Source organism: Pituophis catenifer, unplaced genomic scaffold (genome assembly GCF_029215685.1).
Source record: "Pituophis catenifer annectens isolate HBS135680 unplaced genomic scaffold, rPitCat1.0.hap2 SCAF_1, whole genome shotgun sequence".
In the NCBI taxonomy this organism is placed as follows: Eukaryota; Metazoa; Chordata; class Lepidosauria; order Squamata; family Colubridae; genus Pituophis; species Pituophis catenifer.
The window spans coordinates 161,482,372-161,509,250 of record NW_027256881.1 but is presented as its reverse complement, the minus strand read 5'-3'; the positions used below and the strand labels follow the sequence as shown (position 1 = coordinate 161,509,250).

The following is a 26,879-nucleotide window of genomic DNA, read 5'->3' as shown; positions in this document are numbered from 1 at the left end:
ACCATTTCCTCTCTTCTCTTCCCCGGCTCCGTCGCCTAAACCTCTTTCCGGGGCCAAAAGGCGCGGCTGGAAGGGACACCCGTTCGGCTAGCCACAGGCCCGATCCTGGCGGGGAAGCAGGACAGAAAGGGAGGCGAAGGCGAAGGCGGCGCCTTGCCGAAGCCGGAGCCGCAGCTCTCGGGCGCTGCATCGCTCCCGCCAGAAGAAGGGCGGGCGCGAGAGACAATGAGCCGGCTGAGTTACGCCGCAGCCTCATCTTTCTTTCCCGTTCTCGCCTTCCTGCTCGGTTGCTTCCCGTCCGCCCGACAGCCAAAGAGGCCGGGCTACCCTCAGGTAGGCAGGGGGTTCCCGCGCCGCCTTTTTAAGGGGAAGGCTGGGTCAGGCGCAGCCTCCTCCTCCTCCTCCTCCTTCCAGGAGCCTCGCCGGCTCGCCCGGCGCTTAAACTTCAAAGCAGCCGAGAGCTCCGCGACACTCCTGAAATGCCGCCGCCCACCTCGCTTCGGAGGGCTTTGCACGAGAGCGCCAGGAAGGCGCGAGGGGTGAGGACAAGGGGGCCTTGGCGCCGCCGCAGCAGCCCGGAGCTGCCTCCGGAGGATCGCGAGTGAAGCGGGGCTGAAAGGCTGAGAAGGGGAGGGGGGGAGAGGGAAGCCCGAGGGAACCCCCTCCTCTGCCCCCCCTTCACCCCGTAGCCCCGCACGCGCGCACCCCCCCCCCCAATTGATCAATATTTGGTCATCTTGCTGCAACTTGCTGCAGTGTTTTAAGCGGGTAGTAGAGGGAGAGGAAGGAAGAGCCAGCGGGCGAGCGAGCGAGAGAGCGAGTGAGCGCGAAAGTCCGAGGCAGGCAGCGGGGCTCGTCAGGCCACTTAGCTCCCGATGTCCCCCGTGCTTTCGAAGAAGACGGCCGGGAGCATCCGCAAGCTGGCTCGGGAGGAGGAGGAGGATGCTGCGGCAGGTGATCCACAGAGGGCTCCGGTCGTTCTGCCACCAACTGGGCTTATTCGTCAGTCGGCATCCTGTCTTCTTCCTCACCGTGCCCGCAGTCCTGACCATCATCTTCGGCTTCAGCGTCCTCAACCGCTTCCAGCCTGAAATGGACCTGGAGCTCCTAGTGGCCCCGAGTCACAGCTTGGCCAAGATCGAGAGGAGCTTGGCCAACAGCCTTTTCCCCCTCGACCGCTCCAAAAGCCATCTCTATTCGGACTTGCACACCCCGGGGAGGTATGGCCGGGTGATCCTCCTCGCCAAGCCCGGGGGCAATATTTTGCACCAGGCTGAAGGGCTGCTGCAGATCCACCGAACCGTGCTGGAAATGAAGGTGAACCACAAAGGCTATAATTATACTTTTTCCCATCTGTGTGTGTTGAGAAATCAGGATAAGAAATGCGTGCTGGATGATATAATTTCAGTGCTAGAGGATCTGAGGCAGGCTGCCCTCTCCAATAAGACAACTGCCAGGGTGCAAGTGAGCTATCCCAACACTAAATTAAAGGTATGCTCTTAATTGCATGCTTTTGCCGATTAAAGAAACAGCACTTCATTTCTTGTCCTCAGCAGCAAAGAGAAGCATTGATGTTGTATCTGTTGTTGTTGTTGTTGTTTAAACAATAAGAGATAGCAAGGGCATGATTTTAACTGGGGATTCTGTGGGAGAGGAAGGGGGCTGGAAGAGGGAAATGGAGCAGTTCAGAAGTCATCAGTACAAGCAAGAGCAGCAGCCTGGGCTTGGAGTGCAGAAGTTGTGTAGAAAAATGCAACCTCTTGCTCCCAGCAAAAACTGCCTTTGGCATGAGAGCATCTTTAACTTAGACCAGAAGGGATTCTTTTGACAGATGCTGGATAATAAACCAACCCTATAATGAGCTAATTGCAGTGATTCTAGGAGCTTCCTGCTCAAGGCTGAGCAGCCAGTCCAGGGTGAAAATTAGGAGTCTTACAATGGAGTTGAAACTTGGATTGAGCCGCCAGTGCAGCCTAGTTGGAGGAAAGCAAAATGAAGAGGGGTGGAATTATTTCTGTCCAGTTAGCAAGTTAGTCTATGTTATTTTTTAAAATATTTTTTAAATGGCTGTTTCCTCCTGGCACAATAGAATTTCTCTGGAGTGGATGCTTCCTGAAAGACATTTCAAAGGCCGATACTTTGCGCAGCAAATAGAATTTGGGTATAACCCAAAACGTTGACTATTGTTAGATGCCTTATCATCAATATTAGTGAGGTAGTATTGTGGCCTTACCTTGAATACTAGCAAAGAATGCAAACTTTTAATTATCTTCAGTATTGATAGGATGTGTTCTAATTTACAAATAATTTAGGTAATAGCACAATCATTGATTGTATCAAAAAAACTTACAATAATATAACTTTATGCTATTACAGATTTAGCTTTATCTGCAGCTCAAACTTTGTTTTCTTGTGTGTTTTATGGCAGTCCTCTCTTAGACTAGCACAGTTCTTAATCCACTAGTTGAAGATCCGATATGTCTCTGGACATTTGCTGGGCATAGTCCAATGAAAGCTGGTTTTATTTCATTGATATTAATGATGCTATTTGGTCATAGATGTTCTTATTCATATTTTTCTCGGATATAAACTTCATTAAACTCATTCTGATTTACTTCCAAGTAACACATATAGGATTGTGCAGTGTAACTCTCTCCATTATTGCCCTTGGGAGTTCTCAGTATTGACCTTGTCTGGACAATGCCATTTCATTTACTATTTTTTCCAAGTAGAAAATTGTCTTATGGTAGGAAATAAAGTTCACTCAGGAAATGGATACGTATTTTAAAGGGTAGCAAAGTGTCACACTGTTATGGCAATATTTGTGCATTTTATTTCACGTAAATTAGTTCCTTTGAGAGGAACAATTAACATATGAAATGGATTTTGCTCTTTATGCTAAAACTGAGGGTTCTAGAACATAATATGCTTGTTTCTAACTACTAATTACTCACTCATCTTTGCTAAGCAGAAGAATGTTAACTTCAAAAACTAATAGATAACTACTGCAGTTACTTTTTTTTATCCTTGGGGATTTTTTTTTTTTTTTTTGGCAGACCATAGTTATAAAATGGTCAGGACAAAGCTGGCTACTTTTTGCATTTGAATCTGAACCATAGAACTGTTCCAGTATTTCATCAGCTATAAGGCAGATCACACTTTTCATTCTTGATTGGGTGAGAAGAAAATGGTGAGGGAGTGTAAAGATTTTTGAGGGCTTTGGTGAAAGTTTGACTGATGTTGGTGGCACCTGATGAAGTCTAGGAGTTTGGATTACAGACATTACTTGAGCAATTAACCCACGGGATCATAAGCATGCATTCTGGCTGGATAACGCAGAGACACCTTATTCTTCCAGCAAACTCTGTCACTGAAGAATGGTGACATTTGGTGAAATGTGGCCTCACAGAAATGCCTTGGTGTCTAATCTATAGTAATGATAGCAAATCAATACTTCAGTCACCATTGGATCCTTAGAGAATCATCCATGTCAGTTTGGCAAATAGGAAGAAGTTTAAGAGCTTTCAGAAGCACATTAAATGTTTGCAAAACATGTGGAGCATTAAATAATGAATCTTTGACATGAAGTAGAAAGATTAACAATCTTTGAAATGAAACCATTAGGATTGCAAATAAAACCCATAAATGTGGACAAGATACTTTGAATTATTTAGATTATCACACCACACACATCATTATCCTTGTAATAGCTAGAAATATCCAGTTAAGCAGAAGTACATTATTCGTTATGAGAGATGGGAATACCGAGTGACTGGAAAAGGGATTGTGTAACTAGAAATAAGACTTTACTTGGGGATTGGAATAAACAATAGTAACATGCAATTATCCCTACTTGGAATTGAGTAATGGCTGAACAATGATAGGCTCTCTTTCTTTTTTTTCTAGGTACGCGGGTATTCTTTTAAAAACATGGACTGCTGCATGGCACCTAGAACAGTGATGGCGAACCTTTTCGGCACTGAGTGCCCAAACCGGTACGCGTGTGCGTGCATGCGTGCACCAGCGCCCCGGAAACTCTGAGACCAGCTGGCCGGTCCACATGTGTGAGCAGGCCACCTGGTCTATGGGTTTCCAATGCACCAGCTGGACTTCGCGTGTGCCGGAGTACCAGAAACCCAAAGACCAGGTGGCAAGCACACGCATGCACACTGGCCAGCTGTTCTTCGGGTTTCCGGGGCTCCGGCATGCACGAAGATTAGCTGGCCGGTGTGCATGCAACTAGAAAAGCAGCTGGTGATGACGCACATCAAGTGCCATAGGTTCGCCATCACGGACTTAGATGCATTCTTGGAAATAAAAATTATACTGGAGAGTTGCTGTATGTCATGCAGCATGCCAACTTCCCATCTTAAAATTAAACAGATTTTTTAAAAATTAGGCAGGATGAAGAACCTTCTGAGCCCCAAGAACCATTGGCACTTCGGGGCATCATGTTGTAGATTCTAAAATCAAGATATCTGTCTCACTAGATTCTTTAAATTGAGAAAAATAAGCATGATGTTCCAGTGGTTGTTTCGACTTAATGACCTGATTCCAGAAGTTATGTTATGTTTTGTGTTTTGATCAGTTTTGGATCTATACCCAATAAGTAACAGAATAACAGAGTTGGAAGGGATTTTGGAGGTCTTCTAGTCCAACCCCTTGCTCAAGCATGACATACTATATCATTTTAATCAAATGGTTGTTCAATCTTTTCTTAAAAGCCTCCAGTGAGGGAGCACCCACAACTTCTGAAGGCAACCATTCCACTGATTGATTGTTCTCACTGTCAGGAAATTTCTCCTTAATTCTCTGTTGGGTCTCTTCTTGATAAATTTCTACCATATCTGTTACTTCTTGTCCTACCTTCTTGTCCAAAGCACCTGAAGATTACTTATTCCCTGCTCTCATTAATTGGTTTATTTGGGTAGGGAGATTGTTTATATATGGGGGTTATAGACTCCTAAATGATTGGATTCATACTTTGGACGTGCTTCTGGAAAATGATGTTATCAGAAGCTTAGGTGGTCTTTTTGAAATGGAGCTGATATGCAGCTGTGGCCTTTCCTGAACAGAAATGTCCTGACCAATTGATGGCATTTAGGATTACTGCTATAATACTTATATATAGTTATAACTACATAGCAATTGTCTCTCAAAAGTATATTAAATAGAGTTACATTATTCATAACAGTATCTGTAGTGATGTTATCATATAAGTTTTCTATGTTATATATCTTTGAAGAGTGATTGAAAGCTTGGTTTCAGCTGAAACACAACCACTAGGTGGAAACATTTTACTCCAATTCTGCAAGAGTTGCATCTGTGCTCAGAGACTCAATTTGTACATCATACTTAGCTAGAGTCATTTGTTGAGATGGGCGGCTGTAGAAATCAAATAAACAAAATAAATAGTTTAACCATGTTTTGATAAAATCACTGTTGGAAGAGTTTACATCACATACTAAGCCATGATTTATTTGCTTCGGATTTACATATTGTGTGAATTCAGACACAGTTTTGTAATTATAAAGCTTAAGAGTGCTTGGGATTTAGTTATCTTTATAATTATAACATTGTGTCTGAATTCACACAATCTGTAAGTCAGAAACTCCTGAGGTCCAGACCATCCCCACCCTATTGGCCTTCTGAAAAGCAGTGAAGACCTGGCTTTTCTGGCAGGGCTGGGGCCGTTGATCTCGCTCTTGTGATCTGGTGAGATCCGGCCATGAATGGCGTGAATGAGTTTTTAATGTTTTTAATGTTTTTTAATTTTTAAATGCTTTTTATAATGATTTTTTTAAATGTATTGTGAGCCGCCCTGAGTCTTCGGAGAGGGGCGACATATAAATTGAATTAATTAAATTAATTAAATTAAATTAATACAGTACCACAATAAGCTAGTATAGTATCTATTCAGAACTTTTTGTGAGGGAAGGGGAGGGGACGGGAGGGAAGGGGAGGAAAGGGAAAGGGAAGAAAAAGGAAAGGAAAGGAAAGGAAAGGAAAGGAAAGGAAAGGAAAGGAAAGGAAAGGACAAGACAGCAGATACAAAGACAGAAAAAAAAATAGAAAATAAAAAAATAAAAAAAAGTTGATGATGGCAAGAAAATTGGTGGCATCTTGCAAGAATGTAGGATTAAGTAAATAGTTTATTAATAAAAAGGAAATCTTTCCATAATTAAGAGCATAAACATGAAAAATGGATTGAATAATTCCACCCACCTGAGTAGGGATCATTGTGGACATCAGAATTTTATACCCATTGCAATGGGTATAAATGCCCCTAGAAAATAGTTTGACACTTCCATTTATGTTTAATTATTGTTTTAGAAAAATGAATACATTCCTCAGAAAATGCAACATGTGTTTGTCTTTATCCTACTACCCAGAAGAAGCTCCTAGGTATAAACAATGATATTAACATTAATATATCTAACTGTCCTTAGTTTTTTCTGGAGCCTGTGTGCCTATCTATCTAAAATCTATAAAGTTTTGTAGTCTGTTAAACTTGAATGAGATTTTACCTCAGGATTCTTTTTGAAATGTTGTCTACATTAAAATAAAATTTCTGAAACTGTAGATAAGTTGTACAAATCTTCTCCAATGACATTCATGGAGAGAGATGTAAAAAACATCAAGATGGCAGTCTAAGCAGCTTGCAATCAAGTCCTGCCTCTTTTGAATATGTATTCCCTTTCAGATGCCACTGGGTCTTCTTCAGTATATCCAGTCTAATAGATATATCGTGCTCCCTGCTGAAAACAGAGATGAATTTGATGCACAGCTCTGCAATTCTTGAACCTAGATGACTGTATTTTGTCTCTTTTTTTTCCCTGAGATGCTGGTAGTGCCTTCAGAATTCCAGATACATTTTCTCAGAACTTGATTTCATCATTCTATGAGGTGTGGGAATTAAACTTTGTTTCCTATTTCTTCCAGAAGAAAGATTGGCATCCCAAAATCAGAATGCCTGGATTAATCAGAGTTTAGTCAAGAGACAGCTAGTTTTAAAATAAAAAGTTAGAACTATATACACTGTACAAGTAATCAATATTTTCCTTCTATTTAAACATTACAGATTTTATATTTATTTATTTATGTACAGTACTGCTTTTTGATTTTAGCTTGCTTCTCAAACTGAGGAACTTCCTTAAAAGACACCTATTTTTATCATATTAGCATTCTGTAAAGTGCTTTGGGCCAAAACATTGGATCTACCTTATGTGAATGGCTTAGTCCAACAATCTAATCACTGCCATATTGGAAAAGAGTGAATGACTAAAGAAACACAGACTCACTAAATCTCACAGCAATGTAAAATGCTCCTTACAGAAATTTAGTCAAATCTGATGACCAGGTCTTCCTAAAGATGCCTGCCTGCCTGCCTGCCTGCCTGCCTGCCTCCCTCCCTCCCTCCCTCCCTATCTATCTATCTATCTATCTATCTATCTATCTATCTATCCATCTATCCAAACTAACTGCTGCCAAACTTTAGCAAACTAAAGCAAGCAAAAACACATATACATATACAAAAACATAAGGCCCAAAGCAGCAAGAGAAATTATAAAAATATTGATTAGTACAACCAGGAAACAGATTTCTTCACATATGTGAGGCCTCAGGCTTGAGCCCAGAACTAATCTCCTAAATTTTTGTGAAGACCCACAGAATCAAGACCAATCTGATCTTTGGAGCCACCAGAACCAATGTTTTATTTATGGACAACCACAGGATAAAGAAACTATAGTAGCTTTAATATGGAGGTATTTTCTATTGCTTTTGATATCAGTTTCCTCAAATGTAATCATGAAAGGGCTCTAGAAACTAAATATCCATGCCTATAAAGGCCTCTGCCTTTTTTGTGCCTCATGAAAAGCCAATTTGCAAAGAAGATTATAAAACAAATCAAGTTTATTGCTTCTGATGTTATCATGTGTGCAGGTAGTTCAGAATATTAATGCAACAAGCTGAAATAGGAAGCATTTTCTTCCTCCCAAATTCTTGCAAGCCACATGAAGCATGATATGAGATTAAGAATCAGTAGGGTATATATACCAGTGGAGTGGCTCCCAGTGGTCTTCCGGGTGCGCTTCAAGTTGTTGGTTACCATCTTTAAAGCGCTCCATGGCATAGGACCTAATTATCTTCGAGACCGCCTGCTGCTACCGACCATCGACCCGTTCGCTCCCACAGAGAGGGCCTCCCTGGGGTGCCATCAGCCAAACAATGTAGGCTGGTGACCCCCAGGGGGAGGGCCTTCTCTGTGGGGGCACCTACCCTATGGAACCAGCTGCCCCCAGAGATAAGGAGAATCCAAGACCTCGGTGCCTTCCGCCGTGCCCTTAAAACTTTCTTTTTTCATCAAGCCAGGCTGGCTTAACATATTTTTAAATTTTTAATTTTTAATTGGTTTGTCATTTTAAACTGGGGCCAAATTAATATATATTCTTTTAATTGTTTTTAATGTTTGTATTGTATGTTTTTATCTGGCTGTACACCGCCCTGAGTCCCTTGGGAGAAGGTGCGGTATATAAATCCGAAATAAAATAAATAAAATAAAAAAATATAGTTGAAGGACTAGAAAATCCAGAAATCTGGGCCAGAAAATCCTTAGTTATATTCTTCTTTCAGCCATGAGGTCATTTTCACTAAATTGTCTCAGAAGTTAGATATATAGATAAAATAGGATGACATTAGATATGGGCTAAGAGAGATTGGTGCCTGAGGCAGGATATTCAATAAAAATCACAATAATATTGACATAAAACCAGTAACTGATCATTTAATGCCTTGCATGGTCTCACAAACCTGGTCGTGCAAAATAGCCTGTTTCTTTCTTCTCTGCCAACTCAGAGTCTGGATCTACTAACTCCTATCTGGCAAAGGCTAAAGAGCTGCTAAAGAGCAGGATCACTGAGTGAGTTGAGTGGATGGGGATATTTCAATTTTGTTAACTGACAAGGATCCTATTGCAAATAAGTCCATGAACAGTGAAGAACCAACAGTTTTGATCAGGTTCTTGAGGCTTTCTTCCCAAACCTAATCATTTGAGGGAGGGGGAGGGGGGAAGGGTCTGTATGTGTATTTGCAAAAGAGCAACAGTGAGGAAAATGGATGTTCACATCTACAATGGATGTGATTGAGAAAGCTTATAGGAATCCTTTATTACAATCCAATGTTACATTCACAATGGTGAAAGCTGACTAAGAACAGAAGGGAAGACATTATATGACAACTTAACAGGATACTCCAGTATTCTTGTGGGAAATGTACTTGGAGAAGACTCCTAGGTAATGCTGCAATAAAGAAACTGATTAACAGCTTTCTCATCTTCAAATGAAAAATAAACCTTGCCAATTTCTACTGGTAGGGCAAAACTAGCTGTCAAACAGTCCAAAGGGAAAGCATAAATCACCCTGCCCCAATGCAAGCAATCTCTTAGTCTTTTTGCTAGATTTTCATTTTGTTATGAAAACATAACGGACCCAAACTCAATTATTCCAGTATTTTCATTTGCAGTTTGTTTTTCTAAGAGGATCTTGCCAAACACTTCAATTTAAAGACAGGAATATCTATTTCGATTTCTCTCTGAACATCAATACTCAATGCAAATCCTGGAGCGAGGCAGGGATGAAATTCACCTACCTTCCGTATTGGTTCGCCAATGTGTGCGCCCTGTGTGTGCGCTTGCTCCGCTCACACGTGCTATCATCTGCACATGCACAAAGCCTTCTGTGCATGCACAGAGGCTTAAAATGTTGCAAAAAAGCAACGTCATGATGTCGGCGCTGATGGGCGGAGCCTTCCACTGCCGCCACTACCAGTTCGCCCGAGTCAGATAGAACTGGGTGAATTTCACCCCTGGAGCGAGGGCAGTTTCAGATAGGTACATAACGCTAGGGGAAAGGCCTCTCCTTCCTTTTAATCACATATAGGCCCATTATAATGCTTAGTGTGGATACAGTTGTCCAAACATAGCCATGTTGATATATACCTCTCTGGGTGAGAAAACCAGTGGTGGGTTGCCCCCGGTTCGCACTGGTTCTATAGAACTGGTAGTAAAACTGGTGGAGGCTCTGCCCACCGACCCTGATGTCATCAAAATGCTTCTGCGCATGCGCAGAAGAGCGCGCGTGCGGCCCCATTACAAACTGGTAGTAAAGGTAAGTAGAGCCCACCCCTGGAGAAAATGGGTGGTTTACTGTTGATTTCTTCTCTTCTGAATTTGGAGTTCTATCTTCTAGTCTGTTGGTCTTCCATGTACCTGGGGAACCCTACCTAAGTTCGCACTGTGCCGTTTGCTTCCACCTTCTCCTTTGACCTTACCAGCAAAGGTGATTCTATCAGGACTTATCAAATCAGATACTTCATGCAAGATGGCCAAGGGAAAGAGCCAAAGAACATAAGCAGTCAGTTTACCTTTGCTAGACTTTGATTGTGTAGATCAGTGCTTCGCAACCTTGGCAAGAAACCTGAACTCCCACAATGGGAGTTGGCTGAAGAATTCCAGGAGTCCACATGCCTTCGAGCTGCCAAGGATGAGAAACACTGGTACAGATCATGCCAGGATTCAGAATATATTAATGCTGATAAATGTGTGCCAGAACATCTGATTATTCTTTTCAGGAATTTTACATAAATAATAAGGTAGAGTAAAAATGAATTTGGAGGAAAAGATGATCAGAATAAGAAAAAGTATGGTCCCCTGATTTGTTAAATAAAGTTGAGACAAGTTATATCAAGTTGAGACAAAAATCAAAACTCTGGGTCAAAATATTAGCAATTTGTTATTGGGAATAAAAAGACGTCTTCATATTTACTGTAGTTTGTAAGATGCTCTTGTCTTTGTTCAAGCTGTTTTTAATCTAAATTGGTTTAAGAAAGTTCTACCTGGAATGAAATGCTTTAGTAACAGATTGCAAAAGATTTTGTTCAGATTGCAGTCTACTGTGCCCTTCCATGTTTCTAGAAAATCTCTTTCCTTCCCTTGGGTGGGTCTTCTTCGACATAGATACTTTGATGTGTGCAGATATGTGTGCATATATTTATGTATATATTTATATGCATTCAAATATATATATTTCAAAGAGTCAAAATGCACATGCATGCAGATACAACAAGCAGCTAAAAAATCTTTTCTTACTGCCCTGATTCTTTCAGTTGTGGGCCTCTGGAATAATAATTCCCTCCACCCTGAGATCTGTACGATTACCACTCCAGTAACAGGATGTAGTAACAACAGTAACAACAGTAACTGGAGTAGGATGGTTGTGAACCCTGAAGGTTTCTTTTGCTTGATGTGTATGGTGTGTGTTTTTTTTTTCCTTCTGGAGGTGTATGATTTGTTTTTCTATTTGATTGTTTCTTCCTTTTTGTCTGAGCTGTCCACAGTTATCTAGGTCCAGGCAGTCTCTAAATTCTATCTATCTATCTATCTATCAATCAATCATAAATTAAGTAAGTAAGTAAGTAAGTAATCTTTTTTTTTTTAGATCTAGCCTATATGGGAGTGCTCAATCCTGCATATTTTTAATTATTTTTCCTGCTTTTCTCCTTCCCTCCTTTCCTTCCTTCCCTCCCTTCCTCCAGTGGTGCATCATTTAACCATTTTTCCAGTTAACTTCAGGAACAAGATTTCACTCTCATCTTTCAAATAGCCTGTGGTAGAGTAGTAGGAAAAATATTTGTGTTGTACAACTTGGAGCAAGTTGGAAATTTTGCTCCTTGTTCATAGCATTCAAGTTGGCAGAAATGAAGACACTCAGAAGTCACTTTTGATTCAGTACTTCCAAGACAGCTCCATCAAGAGCGGAGCCAACAAGTAGAACAGAATGAAGAATCAGCAAGTGGACCAGTTCAGGATTCCTCTCTGGACATGGAGAGGACTCCAGATAGTTGCTCCTTATGAGGAGACTGCAACAGTGATTTCCAGTGGGTTGAGAGCTCTAGGATATGAGGGAACACCATCCTTGCCCAAACCACAGTCAGTGCCTTTATAGACACAGGGTTCATCTATTTCTAACTGTCCTTCAGCCATTAATAACCTTTGGAATGACATTATTTTTACAATATCAGGTGACTTTTCTTCAATCATTTGCACAAGAAAATTTAAATATAAATTTAAGGGAATTTTTTTTTTGAATATACAGCAAAAGGTTGATGAGAATATTGATTTGAAAAGTTACAAATGGGCTAAGGGTACTGATGGATTTGAAATGAGATTGTGATATTAATTATAAGAATCCTTCCTATGGGAAAATGCTGTTGCACTTTGAATATTGGGTCTTAGAGGGAATCAGAAGGCATTAAAGATTATAATGGAAAGAAGAAGTCTTAATTTTGATTTACTAATACATGGAGTAAAATATTTTATTGGACATATTGAGGGGTATCTGTGAATAATAGGCCCAGAAGTTAATTTTAAGAGGGTCTACCACTATACATAGGCTGTTTAAAAGATGTTATGGAAGTGAAACAAGCTTTACTAGACAAGATTGAAACTGATTTAAAAGTGGATTTAAAAATGATAGGTACAAGAATGATATGGGAAAAGATGTTACACTGGATATCTAAATAATATCAGTGGATGTCTTAATAATTAGATCATTAATTAAAAGGGATGTAAAATTTAAAAAATCAAGTTCTAGGACATTAATTGAAGAGATTATAGATCTAGATTGCTAAAAATAAAAGGAAGGAATCTAAAGCTGGTTTATTTGTTCAAGGTTAAAATAGCTATGTTGTTATCTGTGGTAATTCTTAATGGATTTCTACTGACTAGGACTACAAGGTTTTAAGGATTTGTTTATAGATAGGATACGAGAAATGGGGAAAAGATTCATTCGTTCATCACCTAAAAGAAGGTGATAAGTTACATTGCTTATACATTATTTGTTGTGATGAAGGGGAAAAATCATTTTATATATTTATTTATATTTTTTCTTTACTATATTATTTGTTTCCTTATCATTTTGCTTTCTATTTTTTATTTTCTATACTTTTCATTTTTTTCTTTTTTTTTAGTTTGTATTATTGTAGTGTTTTATTTTTTCATTGTAATGTTGAATAAAGAAGCCACCTTTGATTCAAAGGCTTTAAAAAGTGAAAGCATTGCCAGTACCAGATGTTTGAAGGTGATGAGCTGAAATTTGTTTGAAGATTTAATAAGGTTGTTCATGGATTAAAACACTGACCAGAACTTCTTCATATATTATGTTGTTAACTTATCGTGCAGTGCCATTGGCATCTGCAGGAAGGGGGCTGGGGAGAAGGGTAAGTGATGAAGTATACATCCATGTTTTATAGCACTTCTTCTTTGTAAATCACAACACATCTATGAATGTACTTGCATTGTGACATAATGCATATCTCATCACTTAGGCTCTGTTATGTTTAGAAACAGAGGATTATATTCTGTGCAAGAATGTCTATGATACCTCATAGGGATAGCTCTTTAGGGATATATCTAGTCATTTGCAAAGCAACATTACCTTTTAATTTTTATTCACTATTTTTCTCTTGCAAACAGCTCAGTTGGTGCTTTGAGGTTTTTGTTTTGTTTTTTGAAAAAGCATATTGCTTTTTTTTTTAAATAAGAAAACTCATACGAAATGGATTAACTGGCCTTTGAGGTAATACAGGATTCTGTAGTTTTTCTGCTAAGATCTGACAGGGACACCTCTCTAGATAGAAGATTCTTTGTTCTTGCTGTTACTTGTGATTAACATCTAAAGCACTTCTGTTTAGCATCAAATGCTCTGGCGTCTGCACTGGGAAGACTCCATTGCTACTCTGTCTTTCATGGAACTAGTATTGAGCAATTTCAGTAAATTTGGGAAGAGGAAGAAGATCACGGAAACTTAGCTAGTTCCCTCAAACTTCTGGGCAACCCTATTTAAAATGGGCTTTCCAAAGAAATACATTTAGGAAGGTCTATTTCCAGCACTGTTATTCAGCTGGTGGAGGCAATTTTAGGGATGGCTGGAGCTCATAGTCTATGTTTCTGTTGGGGGCAGCCAAATAGTCAAAGCCCATGATGTCACTGAAATGGTAGGCTGAGGTTTCCATGTACGTAAACCTTATTTTGGGTGGGCTTGCTATCCAATTCTGCGGGCCTCAAAATGTAGCCTGTGAGCTGCAGGTTTCCCACATCTGGCCAATATAGCAGAACTGCCACTGTTTGTGATGGAGCTGGCATGTTCAGCTTTAACTCCGATTCTCAAATGTCATTTCAAGAATCGTTTAATTCTCCTTCATGGGTTCCAGAGTGTTTTTTCCTTGATCATTGAACTGACATATTGCAGCATGAATCTGTAACAAATGAACTTGTTTGATATTTTTTCTTCAGTTTTTCTGGGACAATTTTATCACATCTAACTTAGCACATATATCAGAAGCTGGAATTTTCAAAAGGAAAAGAAATTAAAAGCCAGCTTATTGCAAAAGATATTGCTTGATTTTACCAGTCTTCAAAATTGGGACACCTTACCACAATGAAATGACTTTTATGGGATCCAAGGCAGATATTCCAATATTTATTAAATACTATTATCTCATGATGAGGACAGTAAGTTCCACAGTAATTTTTAAATTACTTCTCTTTCTTTCCAGTGTCCTGTAAACTTGTTTAAATGGGACAATTTAAAACATACATTGTAGAATCTGTGCCCACGGACACTTCCTATGCTGCTTGGCAAACTCTGCTACACCAAGAAAAGAAACTTAACACATTTAAAGTTCGTTAATTTTAAACATTATTCAAATGGAAAGCTGTACTGTTGCAAAGCAGTGGGCTCTAAATATGACATTTATTTTTGAGCATGCCACTGAGCTTGACACAAGTGCCAAAAGCCGTTTAAAAACTGATGTTTGGTGATTGCCATGCAGTGCTTTATTGGGAAATATCCTTACGTAGTCAGAAAGATGTGGCCCCTGCCTCTGGAGCAGGTATTAGAAAACATCTAGGGAACTGTGATACTCTTTATGAGCTTACTTGCCTGATTTGTTTATTATTACTTGTATGCTTTCTTACCTGCTTTCTAAAAACATAGGTGGGTGTATTCGTTATCTGGTTTGTTTGTGGGCTATAGTGTTTTCTAGGCTATAAGACTGTGATGGCGAACCTATGGCACGTGTGCCAGAGGTGGCACACAAAGCCCTCTCTGTGGGCACCTGCACCATTGCCAGCTGCTCTCCTGGTTTCTGGCGTGCACATGCGCGCTTACCAGGTGGTCTTCATGCATGCTAGAGCGCTGGAAACCCAAAAACCAGCTGGCCGGTGCACATGCGCGCACTGGCCATCTGGTCCTTGGATTTCCGGTGCGTGCATGTACGCTGGCTAGGTTGTCTTTGGGTTTCTGGCGCTCCAACGCACATGCATGCGCCTGGTTTGGGCACCCGGTGCCAAAAAGTTTTGCCATCACTGCTATAAGATATCGCTGCAAACCACTGGCTGCCCCCTTGTGACTGTCCAGATAGCCCAGCATATTTGTATAGGTATTCCTTTTCTTTAAAAACACTTTTATTAATTGAATGCATAAAACAAAACTACAGAACTGTCATTCATTACATTGTACAAGACTAGGTTTTGTGAAGCAATATGTAAGATCTGCTGGACCCTGACAGGGGTCCTTCCATATAGATGTATTTTATGTCATTTTAAATATGATCCAATTTTATGTAACTTTAGATATAATATTAAATTTTTCTAATTTCAGATGATATCACATTTTATGGAATTTATGGAATGTTATCACATAACTTAGACATTGATCCTGGTCTTGCCAGGTTATTTTATAGATGTATTTTAATTTTGTATGAAATATTATTCATTGAAATCTTATATTTATGGGTGCTCACAGATCACTCATTGACATACTTTACTAGCCTAAGACTGCAATAAACTGGCTGACATTGACAAACCAAACCACATTACAATAAAAATATCAGTAAACAATAAGCAAAATTATGAAAAAGGGCAAAAGTAAGCTTTTTTCCATACAGGTCTACTCATGCATTTTAATGGCAGTCATATATTTCATTATAATCTTCTACTGCTAATTTATGTCTATAAATAATTTATTCAAAACATGGTAATAACACCAACTCTGCAGACCAGTATTTAGGTATTTAGGGCCATAAATCTATTTTTATAATGCTGAAAAATAAATCTTTTAGCTATAAATATGCATGAAGGATCCACTTTCTTTGTTCAGGTGTCAGTTCCCATACAATGGGGATATAATTTAAAATAAAATGGACATCCTAAAATATTGTACCTTATTTCAAAGTTGAATTAATGCCTATAATAACTTTCTTTTAGATAGTCCAATTATAAAGCACTGGAGAAACACATATTTCAGTGAAGCATTAAACTTATTGCATCTCTAAAAATTCTGTATAATGATAGGCTCAAATATTTTCTATGTAAACACAGTGGAATCCAGTAAGTTCAAAGGTTATTCAAAATTTGTTGAATAAAATATAATCAATAATTTTTGATATTAACCATTCTTTGGGCAAAATAGGAATCTCTCATTCTTTATTCCATTGAAACATGAAAGGTAGTCCTTGACTCCAACCATTCATTTAGTGACCGTTTTATCCATTAAAAAAAATATTCTGAAGCTCGGATTATCCAATAGAAAAAGAATCAAAATACCCTTTCTTGTAAATAATGTATTACAGTTTTCAAACTGATGTAATAGCAAGTGGAACCATTGGATTGTTGATCCCATGTCAGCCCAACTAAAGATGTTCTATATGAACATTAAAAATTGAAGAGGGGCCCAGGTGGGAAATTGTCCAAAATTAGTAGCAGTATGCCAAATGATGTTGTCTAGCTTTGGAAAATTATTATACCTTTTAAATAGAGAGTTGTTATTAAAAAAATTAAAGCATCTTTCAATTTGAAAATCCCTGTAATAAGAAGAAATATACATTTTATAAATTTATTTTGTAGGTATTTATATGGGAATTCTATGCAAGGTATATAGCCGTGATGGCAAACCTATGGCCGGAAGTAGCATGCAGAGCCATCTCTCCGGGCATGCCAGCCGTCGCTCATTGCTCTTCCAGGTTCCGGCATGCATACGCGCACCGGCCAGCTGCTCTTCGCACACGTATGTGTGCCAGAAACAGGGTGCATGTACATGCCGGAAACCAGAAGCTCAGCTTCCCGATGCACACATGCTCGCCAGGAAGCTGCTTTTCCGGTTTCTGGCACTCCCCCACGTGCACACGTGCGCTCCTGTTTCAGCACTTGGTGCCGAAAAGGTTCGCCAACACTGGTATATAGTGTTCTAGGAAATACATTCATTTTCAGAACATTAATCTTGCACCAAAAGATAAAATTTAAAGACTAGCATTGATTAAGACCTAAGGAAGTATTCTTAAATATTCACTATAAGGAACTAATAATTATTTCATAAATTAATGGAGGTACCTATAGAAGAGAATATTTATAGTTGAACTGTGAGGTCTTTGCTGCTCTCTGAGCTTGGTTGTTTTCTTGCAGACCTTTCATTACCAAACTAGGTAACATCATCACCACTAGAAAGAATTAGGGTTTGCTCTGTCACTTTATATATTAATGGCTTGCCCTGTCAGTGATGGTGGGAGTGTTCTCAAGGGTTCTTGTTGTTTACTGTTTGTCTGAATTGGAAGCTCCTTTATTGGAGTATTGTTTATTGCTTGATTGTTGGTCTAATATTGGTATTAATTTCTGCTCATCTGGGTGGCAATTGCTGGTGAGAAGGTCTTTTGGTTCTTTGTTTCCTTCATGTCATTTTGATTGTCCCTTTTGAATTGTATGTAGACATTGTTCATCTCTATGTGCCTGTTGATGGCTGATTTGTTTGAATGCCAGGCTTTCAGGAATTCTCTAGCATTTTTTTGGATTTGGCTTGGTCTAGGATACTCACTGTTTCCCAGTTAAAATTATGGTTAAGTCTGTCCATGTATTTGAAATTAAAAAGTTTTCATTGTGTCTTTTGACCGCTAGCTTTTTATAAAAAAATTGACAGAAATTCAAACTTGGACCAGTTAATTAACAATTAACTAAATCATTATTTACGTTAATTAACAATTAACCAAGGTAACAGTTTGCCTCCTGGAGTTATGGGTTCTCCATTGCTGGAAGTTTTCAAGAGATGATTGGACAACCATTTGTCCAGGAAGTTATAAGGTCTCCTGCCATAGGTAGGGGTTGGACTCAGAGGTGGGTTTCAGCAGGTTCTGACCAGTTCTGGAGAATTGGTAGCGGAAATTTTGAGTTGTTCGGAGAACCGGTAAATACCACCTCTGACTGGCTCCATCTCCATCTATTCTCTGCCTCCTGAGTCCCAGCTGATTGGGAGGAAATGGGGATTTTGCAGTAACCTTCCCCTGGAGTGGGAAGGGAATGGAGATTTTACAGTATCCTTCCCCTGGAGTGGGGAAGGAATGGAGATTTTACAGTAGCCTTCCCTTGCCATGCCCGCCAAGCCATGCCCACCAAGCCATGCCACACCCACCAAGCCACACCCACAGAACTGGTAGTAAAAAATTTTGAAACCCACCACTGGTTGGACTAGAATACCTCCAGGAACCCTTCCAGCCCTATGATTCTATTTCTATTCCTAACCGAATATCCTGTCATTTTCCCAAACACTTTTATAAATGCATCAAAGTTGGAACTGAGACATGGACGTGGAGTGTAGACATAAATAATAATGGCAACATATAATATCAGTACACTTAATGAATTATTATGATGTAGACCATGAATATTATAAGCTGTAGCGGCACAAACTTAAAAACCAAAGATGAAGTGTGCATCCTAATTTAGTGCCTTAGTGGAAAAGTGGGATGAAAAGCTATCTTTCACTTTGGATACAGGAACTGCATTAAGCGTAACTGTTTTTTTTTGAGCCTCACCTTGTGAGCTTTCCTGTGAAATAGATATTTTACTACACATTATGATTTGGCCCTTGAAACTTAGTTCCTTGGGAACATTGCTCTTGGTAAATGGACTCTTTGCATTTGTCCACGCTTCCTATGGAAGGTATTGTATGTAGAGCCACCAGATATGTGGGCAAAACTCTTGAGGACCCCTAAATGGAAACTGAAAATTAGTTTAAACTACTTCTCTGTTATCATCTAGAGATTGTCCAGATTTTTGAAGTCAAGAACTGGTATATATATGAAGAAAGAAGAAAAAACATCTTTTCAACACTCTCTCCTGGGCCTACACCCAAAAAAGATTGGGGACCCTGCTTTAGTCCAGAGAAACACAATATTTGCCATTCTGAGGACTCCGCTATGGCGGGGCAAAATCTAAATTTGATTACATTTTATTTACATGCTATGTTTGACTATAAACTAATTACACTTCATATCACTGTGTGCTGTTTTATATATGTATTTTTGGAATTCCTGCTGCTTTAAATTGTATAATTCAATCATGTTTTTTTTTTTTTAAGAATTCCAAGAGTGACATCCAAGACTTTTTGGGTTTTCCTGTGATCCTGGGACTCAGACTACATATCACTTATTCAGCAAGCCCATTTGAATTTGGACTGTATTGGTTCAGTGCTCTTCAAGATCTAGTGAAACAGAGCCAGTACTCTATTATCATCTCCAAAATGCTGAAGAGAGTTTTTTAATCCAATCTTATTGTCATGCAGAGAATATATAACCCACTATAACCAATGTATTATACAGTAATCAAGGCTATTAAAGTGGGTAATATCTTGCAGCTGATGATATACTGTAGCTCCTACCTGATAATTCTGTCTCAAGGACTTATACATTTCCAGGGGAAAAAAACAATAAAAATACAAGAGTAAATCTAATTAAACTGTCACATTTATCACTTTCTCACAACTAAAGTCAACTGACTGCAGACACCACTATATTCTGCTTATTTTTTTATAATAGAATAGAATAACTAGAATAATGGAAGGGACCTTGGAGGTCTTCTAGTCCAACCCTTTGCTCGGCAGGAAACTCTATACCATTTCAGACAAATGGTTGTCCAATCTCTTCTTTAAAACTTCTAGTGTTGGAGCAATCACAACTTCTGGAGGCAAGTTGTTCCACTGATTAATTGTTCTAACTGTCAGGAAATTTCTTCTTAGTTCTAGGTTGCTTCTCTCCTTAATTAGTTTCCACCCATTGCTTCTTGTCCTGCCCCCAGGTGCTTTGGAGAATAGCTTGACTCCCTCTTTTTTGTGGCAACCCCTGATATTGGAACATTGCTATCAAGTCACCCCAGTCCTTCTTTTCATTAAATGAGACATACCCAATTCCAGCAACCGTTTTTATATGTTTTAGCCTCCAGTCCCGTAATCATTTTTGTTGCTCTTCTCTGCACTCTTTCTAGAGTCTTTTTTACATTGTGGCGACTAAAGCTGGATGCACTATTCCAAGTGTGGCCTTATCAAGGCATTATAAAGTGGTATTAACACTTCATTGGATCCCTCTGTTTATGCAGCCCAGGACTTTGTTGGCTTTTTTTCACAGCTGTAGCCCACTGCTATCTTATATTTAAATGATTGTCCACTAGGACTCCAAGATCCAAGATCCCTTTCACATTTACTACTATTGAGCCAGGTACCACCTATACTATACCTGTGCATTTGGTTTTCTTGTCTAAATGCAGAACCTTACTTTTTTCACCATTTTATTATGCAGTTATACTTTTGAACCTCTTAAATTTTAAATCTAATTGAAAATAATTAGCCATGACTTCAGTTCACACCAATGTGTCTTATACTGTATAACCCTAGTATTTCTGTCTCTGCTTTAAACTTAGGAAGCCTTTTCACAAGATCATGTCCTGAATACACATCCACCATCTAGCATTGTCTGTAGGAGCTATTAGGGGATCTAACACATTATAATCTTTCTGAGACATTTAATTTTTCCTTTTGTTCCTTTGAGCCATTCTTGACTCCTGATGACTGCCCAGACAGGTCCCAGTAGTTTTCTTGGAAATGGTTTGCCCTTGCCTCCTTCTCAGAGCTGAAAGAAAGTGAGGGCCATAAGGTCACCCAGATGGCTTCATGCCTAAGGTGGGACTAGAACTCACAGCCTTCTGGCTTCTAGCCTAGTGCCTCAACCACTTACCCAAACCAAATAATTTTTCCTATTACTTGCTTAATATATCTGGGATTTTCTACATGGCACATGCATTTGTGATAGGGTGTCTGGCTATTCATGCTGAGTTTTTCACTCAGAGGCTAAGAACATTCCCACATTTTAAAGCCGTAGTGTCTTCCCTTCTAAGGCAGCTCCAGGTAGTGCAACTGTTGCAGGAGGCACCCCAGCGTGTAAAGGGTTCCCATTACTAAGCAGCTATGGGCATACACGGGGAAACTCTGGTTATGGTTCTGCTCACGTCACAACAGAAGTGAGTTTGCTGACTTTCTACTTGGAGACAAGAGAGCATTTGAAAGCTGTGGAGGACAATTCAGGTACAGTGTGTGGGGGGGGGAGGGGGGGCAGGAGGGAAAGAGGGCACTGACTACACTGCAGTTTGTTCTTTTATCTGAGCTGAGCTGGAACAGCATAGCAAGCAATGGCCAGGAGAAAAAGAACATTTTCCTTAGCAAACTCTAATTTCGGTTCTGGTTGTCTCTACTGCTGCTGGAAAGGAGTACTCCACCGTTCTGTGTCCACCCAAAAGGACCTTGGCTCACTTTTTTCTGAAGAGATTAAGCAAAACAAAATACAATTGAAATTCCTCCTCTTGAAATGGGCTGTGAACTACTATACTCAAGTGTGTGATACACTGACATCATTAAACACTCAATTGAACACCTGTTTCAATTTAATCAGAGCCTATTAATTGGCTATGAAGATCCATGAGGTTTTGAATGTCCTTATGAGTAGCACCTTAATGTTTTTCTAGATGCCCTTCTTTCCTGTAGGGATTGTTGTTTGGCGCTCCTAAAGCTCATCCTTTCATGGCCCCCTTGACTCTTTGCAATATTATTAATCAGAAGTTATGATTGGCTTAGGTCCTAGGACATAGTTGGAAAGTACAAATGAGTCTTTTGTGGCTATCCAGATGTTATGAGATTGTAACTTCAATTGTCCCTCACCTTATAATCCAGGAGTGATGGCGGTTGGAGGGGGTGCAGAAAGAAATATGATTCCAGAAGCAGCACTACTAGCAAACAGTACCTAATTTAAGTCAGAAATGGCCAGCCAGATGCCTGCAGTCCTGTTGCAACTCAGAACAAGTAAACTCTAGGAGACTGCAGGAGAAGTCCTTCTGGAACAAACAGGCTAGCAGAGTCTGGCATACTAAGACAGTCTAATTCCAGGAAAGTCTTCCTCAGGTCAATAAGGTTGTTTTTCCCTCTCACTTTCATTTTTTAAAAGCCTGCTTTAGAATTAAAAAGGAAATGAGGAATCTGTCATTTCTTTCCTACATTCTGAAACAGTATATGAAAAGAAAGAGCTAATTTCTTCCATCTCTTTCTCTTTCATCTTTCCCCCTTGCTACTTGAACATTATTTATCCTTTCCCATCTCTGTTTCTTCTGCTTGCGGGATAAGCTTCGGTAGTTAACCATTAATTCGCTATTTTGTCAGCTTTCCTCTTTAAAAAAACACTACTGATCTTCTAAATAACTTATCAAAGGGCTCTCTCTTCTTCTGTCAGATTATTCACATCATGCTTCTTAAATGTGGAAAACATGCTAATTTCTGGGCCAGTCTTCTGAACTTCTGCCATCTAATAGCTATAGAACTGTGATGGAAAGTTCTTTTAACTCATCTGGGCTATATTTCTACACACACACACACACACACACACACACACACACACACACACACCTCACACACATCAATCTTTGCATTCTGGTAGGGTTTATTCTGTAACTCAAAGAAATACTTTACTGACAGGAAGAAATATATGTAAGCCTAAGCAAGTCCAGGCAACATTCTCCCCTACCCACCTAGCTGCAGGAATATATTACAAAAGTGATTGCATTTGATGTAGCAGCTATCTATTTGCATTCAGCCTTTTTTTTTCCCCCTGTGGCCTTCTATATATTACTGATTTGTAATTCACCCAGAGCCTTCTGTTTTGGGCAGAATAGAAAAATACATAGCATATGAGTTTCAGCTTGCATATTTTTTCTTCTTTCCAAGGTCATTTCAGGGGCTAGGATGTGTCTGAAAAGTGTTTTATATATACACGTAGACAGGGAATAAATACCATAAGTAGGCATTTTTGTTGCTACTTTGGAGGGATTTGAATATGGAATAAAACTTACCCTTGGTTCCAGTTTAAGAAGAGAGTAGAACTTCTCCAAAGTAAACTAGGGTATGTCATGAGATGTTTTCCTAGTAAAATATTCTAAAAGTCATATTGTCTTTCTGTTGGTGGGGTGATCCCATAGCTTATTAGAATTTTTCTGGATTCTATTTTAAAATAAATCTATGCTTAGTAGTTGTTTTCTGTAGAAGAAATACTGGGAATGCAGTGCCATGCTTTTGCCAAGTCTAAAGCTTTTGCTCAGCAAATTGGTCCATTACAAATGTTACATGTGTCTGGGCAAGCATTTCGTTCAAGGGATATGATCAACAGCAAGAGCTTTGCAGCACTATTACCATAATCACAATTGCTCTGCAATTCATGATTTCTACAGCTCCAAAACAAAGGTGTACAAAATATAATCCCACTCAGTTTTTTAGGATTACTGATCCTTTCAAACAAGGAGAGCTTTTTGAGGTTTTGTCCATGTTTGTGTGTGTGTGTGTATGTATCTATCTGAGTGTGGTTTTCAATGGTATCTTTGAGTACTAAACGTATGAAAGGTTTACATTTCTTCTCCTTCCATTCACACTGCTTTGAGCAATGGTTTAGCTGCCCAAGCAACAATCCCAGATTCTCCTGCAACTGTGCTGTGTGATGATGTTTAATGGAAATATGTATCTAAAATAGTATGTTTTGGTGGTATCAGTGGAATTTTATGGAGACCCTAAGAAATATTATTGCATTAAAACTGATAACAAGGATTACAACAGTCAGTTCCAGCCTTTGTCCACCTAGACTCCCCGTGAATATTAGCACTGCAACACCAGCATAATTTGGCCACCATATCTGGTAAACATCAAACTGGGGAAAGTGGTTCTACTCCAAGATTTATTTCTCAGTTTTCATTTACATAACTGAGAAATTATCTGATTTAGAGAATATTTGACTCCTACCCTAAGTGATAAAACAAAAATAGTACTGATCACAAACTGAGGAAAATAACAAGATTATCGTGCAAATTTTAGGTTCCACTACAAACCTCAGTAATCCTTGAATGTGTGGCCATACACAGCTTTTGGGATGGTAATTGCCCAGCTAGGAGGTAAAACTGAACATTATGGCTTCTGTTTTCTGCTTTACGGGATTATTAAAAGTTTATACCTAGCAGTTCTAGCTCCACACAAGCGAGGATATTTACATCATTCTTGTACCACATTTGAGATTATTATCATTCAGTAAACATGTTTGAAATAATATTAAATCAATTTTAACAATAACCCCAAATAAATTTAGAAGGAGAGAGAGCCTAAAATAGTAACAGTTCATGGGTGCAAACTCTGTAGGGAGCATCACAATGCATGCCTGCTTCCCACCTCCCCACATCATCAGGCCCCTATTCTGAGCTGGGCCACCAAGCCAACTGGTGCCCTCAAGCTCCATCAGAAGTACCATAATGACTTCAGGAATAGAAAACATATCCTGCAGTCCAGATTACTGAGTTTTCTGTGCCAGCACAGGTGGCTGCTAGGAAGCAAATTAGTAATCTATAAATCAACCAGAGGTCAGAGGTAAAAGCACGCTCAGGCTCTATCACAGCTAGATGGAATGAAATAGCCTTTGAAAAGGTCCTTCTGGAGTGTCTTTGAAGATAGACCAGAGTCATCCATCCAACAGGCCAGCAGGGATCAAGACTAGTCAACTATCAATCAAGCAACATATTCAAGGGAGAAACAAATGATGAGGTCAGAGGAAATCCAAAGTCCAACACACAATCATATAGAATATTTACCAGCAGCTTTTTTTTAGCACCGTTCAAAGAGAAATAATGCAATAAACAGGTTTATAAGTGCATTGCTGAGGTCCATCAAATTAGAACTGCAGAGCTTGCTGTCCCATTAGCACTTATATGCCTTTTGGGTAGCCTCTCAGATCTGGGAAGTTTACCCCTCTGGTTTTACATCTTCATTAAATGCCTCTGCTTAGTTCCTGAACCTCTGAGTTACTATCAGTGGGAGTGGGTAAGAGAGCCTATGAATCTGTTGCAGAGGTGGGATTCACTTACCTTCCCTACCAGTTTGCAAATGTGAGCGGGCGGGAGGGGAAAAAAACCTGAGAGGGTAAAATGATTGGAACCAAATCTCAACCAAGAGGCAGAGGCAAAGTATTAAGGATACTTTGACAAGAAGCTACAAGGAGATTATGAATAAAATGCAGAGCATAGATGGAGAGCTGGAAAACATGATACAAAGGACAAGGAGTGACCAAGGCGCCTGGGAAGAGGAGGAGCCAATTGAAAGAGTAGATGAAAAAATAGAACAGATAAACCAACAAATAAAACAAGATGACAAGAAGGAGATAACAACAGAAACAATAATGACTGATGAAATAAGCCGAGGGGAGAATGTTTTAAGGGAATAAAAAAAGGAACTAGAGTTGCAGGAAGACTTTTTTGGAACAGAAATAGGGGCAAAAGTAGATATTTTGAAAATTAGACAATGGAAAAGGGCAGAGAAGGGAGAAATGTTTAAAATGATTGGTCAAGATGTGGAAGCAGATAAAGATCCAAGAGAGAAATATGGGAGACAAGCTAAGAAATGAACAATTAAAGCTTTAAAGCGGCAAGAGACGATGGATAGAAAGGGGATATTTTTAAATATAATAATGGCATAACAAGAGGGGAAATCAGAACTTGAACGATGATATTATTAAGTATGCTTGAATAATATGGTGATTGACATAAAAGTAACATATTGAAATATTGAATAACTAAATAATGAAAAATTATAACTCAACATAAATATATGTACTATTACCAGAACTATATAAGCTTGTCAAATGTAGTAAATATGGTGAATATTATCTTATTTGTACTAAAATGTATGACACTCAGGTTCCACACTGTTTACAGATTGATATGTTTGTAAAAAAAAAAAAACATGGGGGGAAAACATTCCCTCACTATAGAAGAGATAAAAAAGTCAAAGGGCATCCTGGGACTGAATAGTTCAAGGGGTATGCTCAAGTGGCAATGAATAAAGAAAGAAAGAAAACATCACAAGGTAAAGCTTTGAAGCAGAAGTCAGGAGAGCATAAATTGGTTCCTTCTATTTGGAAGTGAGCATATCAGTGGCTCCACTATGACTTAAATGTGGGCCAAATATATTGCAATTTCTCTTCCAAACACTTCAAGAGATGAGGAGGCCTATGTTCAGACTGGCTTCTAACAAGAAGGAAGTGCTAAGCATTTTCAGATGCTAAAGCATGCTCCAGTTTTTCAGAAGCAAACATAAGAGAAAGCAGGTTCAATATAGTTGAGACATCATAAATTTTCTTCCAGTGTTGCGTCCTCAAAATTAGATGTTTGGCACTAAAACATCTAAAGCTTCCATTTCTGAATTTGTGCATTTTCATCGGCTTCATGAAGATGTGATAGACAGTTCTTCCTTGCCTGAAGGTTGCCCCTCCTTTCTGCTGGTGAATTGCCAAGTTCATCCTCATTGACTCAGTAGCACATTTAGAAATTAATTTCTAACAAATATCACACTTTAAAGTGATTAACGGATATTATCAGTGCTATCATGAATTGTTTCTTCTTGTTTCATTACTGAATGCAGTATAACCCTTCC

The 26,879-nt window shown here is 39.2% G+C and overlaps 1 protein-coding gene across 2 annotated transcripts in view; it reads left to right on the top strand.

The window, feature by feature from the left end:
- The first annotated feature begins 903 nt into the window (after positions 1–903).
- The window catches only part of PTCHD4 (patched domain containing 4), a 76,552-nt gene continuing 50,576 nt past the window's right edge, over positions 904–26,879 (top strand). The window contains exon 1 of one of the 2 annotated variants that reach the window (XM_070956727.1): positions 904–1,317. In XM_070956727.1, coding sequence (XP_070812828.1) covers positions 943–1,317 — 375 coding nt within the window. In that variant the 5' untranslated portion in view covers positions 904–942. Of the gene's footprint in view, positions 1,492–26,879 lie in introns of both variants that reach the window. The other variant, XM_070956726.1, reaches the window with a different exon arrangement.